The following is a 10,755-nucleotide window of genomic DNA, read 5'->3' as shown; positions in this document are numbered from 1 at the left end:
ATCAATATAATCCAAGAAATCAAAGACCCAGCATTAATCAGTGTTTCCAGTGAGACGGATCACCTCTGAATTCATCCTGGGGAATCTGCTGAGACCGGGGCTTGATGAAAACACAAAAACGTACTAACCAATGGTGGGGCTGGAGGACACAATACACGTGTGCACTTTTCATTAAAACATGCAGGGAAAAACCCTTTTGCCATATCTTTTGTGCTGGCTAATAAGCTTAATTCGAACACTTACCTTTTGTACAATTCTTAGCACCATGGAAAGGAAGTGCTTTTCCTTCTTCCTTAAAAAAAGTTCCAGTCCAAACCATCAGCCTCTGTAGGTTGTCTTAATTACTACTTTGCACTGCACTGGGCTATGACTCTGATTTTTGGCACATGCTGTCATACACAAACTTCCTAAAATAAAATGCTCCAGGATATCCCAGAAACTCTTAGAAGGCTTTAAAAAGGGGACTCGCACACTGAAAGAATATCTTTGATGAAGACAATTCAGGCAAGCAGAATGATTATTGCCAAAGAAGTATGTGATTCTTTGAGATCTTGAAGTGGGTCGGAAGAATCCTTGCCACCTAACTTATCATGGTTTGGGGGAGTTTGACAAGAATCCAGTTTTGATAAAGACAATCGTTTTTTCCTCCCCAAGTGACTATACATTCAAATAGCTAAAACATCTGTTCAGTAACATAGTAAAACATGTACACTCGGAACGCCTGAGGGAAGAGCCTGCCAAGCAATCGGTTGAGAGGGGGAGCACCCTCTTGCTGGGGGGAGAGCACCAAGATAAAGCAACCACTGTTTGTTTTGTCTGGTCAGGGGGAAAGCCAAGGCAACCGATATCTTTGGGTTTCTTTTATTTCATTTGTGAAGAAGTATGTGAGAAAGGGTGGCGAGAGGACATATCCTGACGGGCTTTTTTTTAACCTGTCCATTAGTAGAAGAGCATGAGAACCTTGGATGTCAACGCCTAACAGACTCTTGAGACCAGCCACCAAACCACAAAAAGCGACTTTCTTCTTGCCTGGCCCTTACATCTCTCCCAATGGATGCAGAGACAGGGAGCAGCGTGGAGAGTGGGAAGACGGCCAACAGAGGCACTCGAATCGCCCTGGCCGTGTTCGTTGGTGGCACCCTGGTGCTGGGCACGGTCCTCTTTCTAGGTAAGTGGAACTGGGCTAGTGCAGTGGTTTCCTTGTGCTGTATTCTGGCAAACCTGGTCAGGATGCAGGTGGAGGGCTGTTTGCTTGTGTTAGTAGGTGGTGCATCCTTAGTTTGTATTAAATATGCAAATGAAAGGAAGCTTTTTCTTTAGGAGGGTAAATAAATAAAAACTCCCAAGTACCAAATGCATAGTCCAGAATGTGAGGTGGGTATAAAGTGGATTCGAGTGGCTAGAGGATTTGGTTGCATCAGGCAAACATTTTTGATGCATTACATTGAGCAAAATGAGTGTTTATGAATTCGTAGTCAGATACTTTGATTTATTTTGTGAGGAAAGACTTTACATTGTGATCAAACCATGTTGGAATTTCTTTCCATTTGATTTTTGTCAGTGTTTGCCTGAAAAAATCATGACATTTAACTCACAAAGTACAAATCAGTCTTTAAAAATGCACCGTTAATGATATTCTTCAATTCCTTTCTAATCCAGTGACTCTGGTGGAATAAAAAATTTAACTCTGCCTTTCTCTTAGATTTAGAAACTAATATGAAGGAAAACAGAGGTTTTCCTCCTAAGATTTGGAAGGTATTGTGATTCATTGATTTTAATGACTTTTGGTGAGAATGATGTACCCAGAGAGTATATATGATGTTAAAAGCATATTCTTATGAGACAGAACAAAATAGAAAGGGGAGAGGAATGTTCTAAAGTTTTAGGCATTTTGAATCTTTGACTCTTCGCCTTTGTATTTTTCTCATACGGCCCATACTGTTTCATTAGCTTGAAAGTTATGTAGGACCAAGCCCTATATTATAGGAGAATCTAGGTGCAGTTTGAAATGTAGCAAGCCTGGGAATATACCTTGGCATATGCAGGATGCAGGAGGCCATGTTTATCTTGGCAGGGGAAAACCAGTAATTAAACTTTAAAAGAGTTAGGGTTGTGTGGTTGAAAACTCTGCTAAAACGAGCAAACCATTTTTCCATGTTTTCTGTGGCTGAAGATTTAGGAAATTAGATAGGTTTATTGCTTTCTGGTACAGCTGAACCTCCTACTCCTGCAACTGAAATTGAGGCTCTCGAAAACTGGTGTGAGATTTCTTGGCACTTGGGGTTTAGGCAAGTGTCCTATTCTGAAATTCAAAACTGGAGGAAAAATGATATGGGCATGTCGAGGGAGTATGAACTATGTGGGAAGTGAACTACAAAGTTAGACTATTTGTGTTTTGCAAACACTCCCAAACTTAAAAATCCAAATGACTATTGTTTATGTAAAAATATGTGCTCTTTTTAATGACGTTACTGCTGCTTGAAGCTTTTTTGAAATTCCTCTCATGATTACATTCTGAGGCTGTAGCATATTGTCAGAATGTTCTTGATGGCAGCAAGTCTGTTTTTTTTTTGGGGGGGGGGGCACACCGATCTTAGTTCCCTGACCAAGGATCAAACCCAGTCCCTCTGCTGTGAAAGTGTGGAGTGCTAACCACTAGGCCACCGGGGAATTCCAAATCTTTGTTCCTTGAGAGAAGACGATTCTTTGGGATCAGCTCTGAAGTTTTTAGAGCACATTAACATTCATCAAGCCAGGCGGTGCTATTTTGGGTAAGGAGGCCCGCCTAAGATAGAAAAAATAACTTTCCAATGTGCCCAATAACTTGGCTCTCTCTCACTTAGAATCTTTAGAGAAGCTGTAATGGTGTTAGAGAATAAGGGTGTGGCTTCCCTCAGCCTTAGCTACTCAGTGTGGTCTGTGGACCAGCAGCGTTAGCGTCACTTGGGAGCCGGAGCTCCACCCCAGACCTACTGATTCAGAATCTGCATTTGCACAGGATCTCCAGGTGATTCATTTGCAAATTAAAGTTTGAGAAGTATTGCTTCAGGTGACCATGTCCTTTTGGATGAATACATTCAGAGACATTTGCTTTTAAATAAATGCACACTCTCAAATGAAAAAATAAATGATATTTTTTGTCCAATGTCTCTGCACTATTTCTGACTCCCTTCCTTCCCTCCTCCCCTTTTCACTGCCTAGTTCCACAGGCTCCGCCACCCACCTCCACCCTGCACCTAGCAAAGTCCTTGTCTGAAAATCTCCTGGGGCCTGCCAGACAGTGCTCTTCATGACAGTATTCTGGTTAAGGTCCTCTTCTCTTCGAGGCACTTCCGGGTAAACTTTGTGGTATATGTTTCTGCCTATACAAGTTCAGTCACATGTCTGCAATTTCTGGCATTCCTCCTTCCCTCTTATTTGTATTTTAGGCTCTGGGGTAATCTCTTTTTTAAAACCTTAGTCCTTATACAATAAGAGTAATAGCCACTGGCCTTGGGGTGGTTTCAGAGAACTTAGAGCCCTAGGATTTAAGGCCTTATATGCCTATACCCAGTTTATTTTATTGTATTTCATTTTTTTCTTTTAGATTTATTTTTTATTCAGGTAACATTGGTTTATAACATTATATAAATTTGATGTGTACAATGTTTTCAGCTTTCTGGGCCATGCTGTCTCTGTTGTGGCTACCCGACTGTTGTAGCACGAAAGCAACCATAAACAATATGTACACAAATGGGCGTGGCTGTATTCCAGTATAACTTGATTTCTGGACATTGAAATTTAAATTTCGGATCATTTTCACATGCCATGAAATATTCTTATGATTTTTTCCAACCATTAAAAAATGTAAAGAACATTCTTAGCTAACAGACCATTCAGAAAGAGGCAGTGGACTGGACTTCGCCCACAGGACATAGTTTGCTGACCCCCACTTTATGGTCATTCTCATGGTCATGTGGATGATGTCACTGCATTCTGAAGTCATTTCTGCTGCTTATAGACTAACCTAAAATGAGAAACCAAAGTGCTCTTTAAGTTTTTTAAAAAGCCCCTAACCAGCAAAAAGTAACAGTTTCATTTTTTATATTAGAAATATTTTTTTTGTTGTCTCTGTTTTATTCACTTAAACCTTCACATTGTCTGGTCTTGTTGACCCTTCTTTATTTACAGGGTCTTAAGATAACCCCCCCATGGAAATGATGCTCTTCCTTCAGAGACTGGGTTTGTCTGCGTCCTAATTAATTTAACTTAAACTTTTCTTTTACTCATCATCAGGTAAAGATATTTGATTTTAGTTTTGCTCCCTTAGAGGTTTTCGGTCAATAATTATTTTCCATGAGAGAAATAACTCCTTAAAACTTTAAAAAATGAGATATAATTTACATATAACATTATTATATTGGTTTCCGGTGTACAACATAACGATTCAATAGTTGTATATATTGCGAAATGATCACCATGATAAGTCTAGTTAACATCTATCACCTCACAGTTGCGTATTTTTTTCTTGTGATGAGAACTTTTAAGATCTACTCTCTTATCCACTTCGAAATATACAATGGAGTATTACTAACCATAGTCACCAGGCTGTATGTTACATCCCCATGACCTATTTATTTTATAACTGGAAGTTTGTATCTTGAAAGGAATGTCTTTAACTATTTTATTATCTTTTTTCTAAAATAAAATAAGGCTAGTATCAAGAAGGTATTGTCCAGAATCATAAAATATTATTATTTACAATAAAGTTTGTTTTTCCACTGTAAAAAAAAAGACACATGCTCCTTAAAGAACATTTGGTAACCAGATAGAAGTAGACTGAAGGGAAAATTTATTCCATGGTTCTACCACCAAGGCATACTGAAATATTCCATACTAACCTTTATGTTCCACATATATATTTTTACCTTTTTTTTGCTTTCTAAAGAAATCAAAAATATAACTTCACGACAAGATACTTCTTTTCTTAAAACCAGGCCTGAGATGTTTGTTCCATAGACAGTTTTCTTGAATCTCTAATGCAACACAGGTAAAAAGACTGTTTGGAGGATGAATGTGGGTTAATAAATAATTCAAGTTGCCACACTGGTAAGTGATGTACAGGTCTTCCATCTCTGGCAGAAATATAGATACCGCCATACTTTCTGATCCTGTTTCTCTATTGAGGGTGCTATGAAAGGCCTTGCCCCCCCTTTACCCGCCACCATCCATCTCCCCATGGCCACATTTCCAAATGATTCCTTATTTCTGCTCACAGAGTACAGCAATAATGAATTCTCCACAGTTCCCTTGGCTACCACAAATATTTTCAAAGTCTAAACTCACATCTTCTAATGCCCAGATGCTACCTGAAGTTTACACATAGGGCCCCCTTCTATACTTCTGCAGAAATCCATTTAGGTGAAGTTACCAGCCAGATGGGGGAAATTAAGCCATTGGTGAAAAGCTACTTCTGTCTTACAGGGTTTTTGTTTGGTTTTGTTTTGGTGGAAGAAGTTGGAAGCTTGGTCCACCAAGCTGCATCTGTCTGCTAGATGCATCTGTCTGGCTGGGCCTGGTGGGAGGAGGGTGTGTGGGGTACAGGGCAGGCAGATAATGACTCTGTTGATAGATGGCTGAGTTATAGACGGTATATTTTTACTCTTCCCCCTTCTATGGGCCGTGTCTGTATGGGTGGTTTAGATAAGACGCAGAACTTTAAATGCCACCTATGCTAGCTTTTTCCTTCCACTCTGATTTGGTCCAAATGACACAGTCTCTAAGTTTCAATTTTCCCATCACTAAGATGAGAATGTAGTTGTAAACAAAAAGTGAAATTATGAGACTTAAACCACAGATAATCAGAGATAGAAGAGACTTTAGAGATCATTTAACCCAGTGGTTCTCAAACTTGAGCCTGCATCAGAATCACCGGGAGGCCTTGTTAAAACGCAGATGGCTGGGCCCCGCCCACAGAGTCTCGGAGTCGGAAGGTCTGGGTGGGGCTCGGTCATTTGCATTTCTAATTACCTCCCAGGTGCTGTTGCTGTGCTGCCCTTGCCCTGGGGACCCCACACTAAGAAGCTCTGGTCTAGTTGTGCCCACTTGTCTTGTGTTCAAGAGAACCAAGTTTGAGAGCAACCAAGAGTCTCCCCAAGGTTACTTAGCTAGTGACCAGCGTCTGGTTCTGTGACACTGAGCCAAGTGGATTTTTGAATTCGGTGTCAACACAGGGAAGGATGAACTGACAGCAAATGTCTCGCATATGTGCCTGACGGTGGATTACTTGGTGGTGGTCTGCTGCAAGCCAGTCATTTCTTTATTTTTGTCTGTTTTTTCAGTGAGTCAAGGTTTCTTAAGCCTCCAAGCTAAGCCGGAGTACTGCCTGAAGCCAGAATGCATCGAAGCTGGTAAGTCAGTTTTCCATCCTGTGTCAAGTTATGATTATGGTACCTTGGTGAGTGGAAGAGAAAACAGGCGGTATTTTTAGTATTTTGTTTGCTTGAGGTTTACCAGGTATGAAATGCAATTCTGATGAAATTTTAAGTTTTCTTTCAAGACTTGGTGTGAAGTTGTGGAACGTAGGTTTCCTGTTTTCTTTTTCCTTGCAATGAAACAGCTGTGCAGTATTCCAAATCATTATAAGGAAATCAGGAAGGGGTGTGGAAGGCTGAATGGCCTCTCTTAAGACCTGGAGACCTTGACCTTCGTATGTCCTTAGCTGGATATAGATTCCCATTTATCTCAAGTAGTCTTTCTGTATCTTCTGGTCAGTGGGTCTGGCCTGTCTGCATCTAAGCAGGGACCCTCTGTAAACCGATACTTCCACTGTCACCTGGAATCTCTTTGGGTCCTTCTATTTCACGTTACAAGTCAAATTTTTCTTGAGGTGACAGGCTGTGTATCAGTGGGTACCCCGAAGTGAAGACGAGCGGTTAAGGTTGCTTCAGTTTTGCAACATCTATCAGTTTCGCCCTCCATAAACCAGTGTTAGGGCCTAGAGTTGCAGGACCTGGATCCCAGCCCCACTCCCATTTTTAAGTGGCCAGGGACACTAGTGTGTGTTTTCCAAGGGGAAAGTGGTGGGATAAGTTAAGCACATGGTCCTTTCACTTTCCTCTTGGCCTTAAGAGAAGAGATTAATGAATTATTGCACCAAATATTTATTGCACTCCAGGCACTGAGTTAGGTTCTAGGAATATAGCAGTGAGGCCGAATGACCAGGTAAGGGAAGAAAGACAACAAACACCCAAGGCAATTAATGGACAAGAAAAACATCAGCTGGTGGTACATGTTATGCAGAACATTAAAAAAAATAGAATACTGTGGTGGCAAGTGACAGGATGGCTAGATTGCAAAGTCTGAGGAAATGACATTGAAGGGGCCCTTTGAATAATGAGAAGGGAGTGCTGTGTGAAGATGGAGGAAAGGGCTTTCCGGGTGGGGGGAACAGCTGGGGCAAAGGTCCCGTAGAGGAAAGAGCTTGGGGGACTTGAGGAATGGGACGAGCCTCTGGGTAAGGGGCAGGATGCAGGTGATCAGGGTCAGTGGGAACCCAGGGGCCAGCAAGTTTGAGGTTTTCCTAAGTGTGCTCAGAAGCCTCTGGAGGGATTTAAGAGAGACACAAGATCTTATTAGCCTTCAAAAAGATCTCTCTGTGGAGAGCTCGACTCTGGGGAGTCTTTTGGGGCGGAGGAGAGACTGTAGAGGCAAGAATGGAAGAAGGTCGCTCAGGCAGGTAATTCGGCAAGCCAGGTGAGAAGTGATGCTGTCTTGAATTCAAGATATGGGAAGGGAGACAAGAGGGTTTAGGAGATAAAGAGCTTGCTAAAGGATTGGATGTGGGCTGCAAGAAAATTCAGAGAATCAAAGAGATAATTAGATTTTTGGCGGTGGTTGGGTGGTGGCATTTATTGAGATGGAAAAGACTTAGGTGAAAGGGCTTTTAAACTCTGAGGCCTTATACAAAGGTACTAGGTTAGACAGTTGTGTTATTAGAGTTCTTTTTTCTAAATTGATTTTTTTAATTGAAGTATAGTTGAATTACATTGTTGTGTTAATTACTGCTGTACAGCAGAGTGACTCAGTTATACATATATATATGTATTCTTTTTCATAGTCTTTTCTATTATGGTTTATCGCAGAATACTGAATATAGTTCCCTGTGCTGTACAGTAGGACCTTGTTGTCCATCCATTCCATATGTACCAGTTTGCACCTGCTAATCCCAAACTTGCATTCCCACCCTCTCCCACCCTCCTACCCATTGGCAACCACCAGTCTATTCTATTAGAGTTCTTTTAAAAAAAATATTTATTTGTTTATTTGGTTGTGCTGGGTCTTTAGTTGCAGCACGTGGCTCCTTAGTTGCAGCATGTGGGATCTAGTTCCCTGACCAGGGATCGAACCTGGGCCCCCTGCATTGGGAGTGCAGACTCTTAACCACTGTGCCACCAGGAAAGTCCCTTGTCCCATTCTTAAATGATCGACATATATATATATATATATTTTTTTTTTTTAAACCGGGCAATACGTTAAGTGACTTACATGCGCCATCTCATAAAAATCTTCATAGGAAACCCATGAAGTTGGTGCTATCACCCGGCCCAATTGCACATGAGGAAACGTAGGATTCTAGGAGCTAAATAACTTGCTCCGGGTCACATCCTGAGTTAGCAGCAGGGCTGGGCTTCAAGTTCATGTGTGGCTCGCCTCCATCTGTGCCTGTGTGCCAGAGGCCACGCCAGGAAACTCTCTTGGACCCTGGTCTTGTCTTACTCTTTTTTTCATAACATTAGACCTACTAGAGTCTAGGAACTAAACAACTATTTCAGCTTTTTGATCTCGTCCCAGAAAGGATGAGAAAGATGTGGGAATTCCCAGGTCCTTTCCTGCTCCCAGTGGAGCAGCTGACCTAGGGATTTCTCCAGTGGAGCAAGGGTGACCTGGAATCGGGTGGGGCACCAGGTGGGACTATCAGAGGACAGGTTTTAGACTTGACGTCACCTTGTGCTTCATCTGTGGAACAGTTTTTGCAGATGTGTGAAATTAAAAATTTTGAACTCAAATTGAAACCCTAAGTCAACTTTTCGTACGGAGGGCCACTTATTTCATGAGTTTTGTCTCTTTATTACGAATCATAATAATGCAAAAGTAAAGCTTGAAGAATGACATTGATTATGTCGCCCCCTGCCAGCTAGTGTTTTCCCTTGCTGCCCTCTTTTTAGTTTTCACCTTGGCGACTGGCTTTCTAATATTGAAAAAGATACTTCTGCTGTTTCTGTAGCAAAAGGCTCACCAGGGCTACAGTCCTCTTCACTGTAATGTGGGCGCCGCGTGAGTGCCGCGTGGGCGCCGCTGTGCGGTGCGTGGGCGCCGCGTGAGTGCCGCGTGGGCGCCGTGTGAGTGCTGCGTGGGCGCCGCGTGAGTGCCGCGTGGGCGCCGTGTGAGTGCTGCGTGGGCGCCGCGTGAGTGCTGCGTGGGCGCCGCTGTGCGGTGCGTGGGCGCCGCGTGAGTACCGCTTGGGCGCCGCTGTGCGGTGCGTGGGCGCCGCGTGAGTGCCGCGTGACTGCTGCGTGGGCGCCGCTGTGCGGTGCGTGGGCGCCGCGTGAGTGCCGCGTGGGCGCCGCTGTGCGGTGCGTGGGCGCCGCGTGAGTGCCGCGTGGGCGCCGCTGTGCGGTGCGTGGGCGCCGCGTGAGTGCCGCGTGGGCGCCGCTGTGCGGTGCGTGGGCGCCGCGTGAGTACCGCTTGGGCGCCGCCTGAGTGCTGCGTGGGCGCCGCCTGAGTGCTGCGCGGGTGCCGCTGTGCGGTGCGTGGGCGCCGCGTGAGCGCCGTGTGAGTGCTGCCTGGGCGCCGCTGTGCGCTGCGTGCTGGCAGGATGAAGTTCGGGAGAGCGACGTTCTGGACTTTTTGCGAGCAGGTGCCAATCTTTTCCGAGATGGCTTCTCTCCTTGACTTTCGTTTTCTCCTCTCTTTCCATCTATCCTAATCCCTCTTTCAGAATAAGTGGTGGAGGAAGAATATAAAGAAACGAGGAAACAAGGAAAGGGCGTGCTAATATTGGATAAGGCCAGAGAGGTTGATGAGTGTGAGGCATGATCTGTCTGGCCAAGTACAGGCCATATGATCTGGGCTAAATACATAAACCATCCTAAGCTCAGATTCACCATCTGTAAAATGGGAATAAGAGCTTTTATTTATCATACTGGTTGTGAGACTAGAAGAAAATAATGTTGGTAGTACTAGTAATCCAGGTCCACAATGCCCTATCCTTTACCCTGTACCTAGAGAGCATTGTAATGCTCAGTTGGCAAGACTGGACCCGAGCTCAGTTCCTGTGACGGCAAAACTGGATCTTAACTCATGTGAGGCCGTTCTAGACTTTGTTCATCCCAGTTAAGAGAATATGCATTTATCCCCTATAGAATTATTAATGTGCTTGCTGCAGGAGTGCTGCTCCAGACATTGCTGGAGGTATTATATAATCTGTGGTTTAGGCGTTGCATTACTTTTCTAGAATCTATGAGCTCTGAAACATCTGGCCTCAAGAGTTTCGAGTAAGTGTTTGTGGAATTGTAATAGCAAATTTGTATGTATGGTTGCCAGATTTAGCTACATGCATTCATTCAGGATGCTCAGTTAAATTTGAATTGCAGATATAGGACAATTTTTTTTGGGTATGAGTATGTCCCGTGCAATATTTGGTAGTACTTACGCTATAAGAGTAGTCATTTATCTGAAATGCAAATTTCACTAGGCATTGTGTATTTTATCTGG

General features: G+C 43.3%; 1 protein-coding gene across 1 annotated transcript in view; it reads left to right on the top strand.

The window, feature by feature from the left end:
• Positions 1–1,023: 1,023 nt before the first annotated feature.
• The window catches only part of PHEX (phosphate regulating endopeptidase X-linked), a 197,259-nt gene continuing 187,527 nt past the window's right edge, over positions 1,024–10,755 (top strand). The window contains exons 1-2 of the mRNA XM_060087064.1: positions 1,024–1,168; positions 6,321–6,389. Of these exons, the coding sequence (XP_059943047.1) occupies positions 1,051–1,168; positions 6,321–6,389 (187 nt within the window). The 5' untranslated portion in view covers positions 1,024–1,050. The remainder of the gene's footprint in view (positions 1,169–6,320; positions 6,390–10,755) is intronic.

The sequence above is a fragment of the Mesoplodon densirostris genome, chromosome X, assembly GCF_025265405.1.
Source record: "Mesoplodon densirostris isolate mMesDen1 chromosome X, mMesDen1 primary haplotype, whole genome shotgun sequence".
Taxonomy (NCBI): Eukaryota; Metazoa; Chordata; class Mammalia; order Artiodactyla; family Ziphiidae; genus Mesoplodon; species Mesoplodon densirostris.
Note: the sequence above shows the minus strand (reverse complement) of the source record. Positions and strands in the feature narration are given on the sequence as shown.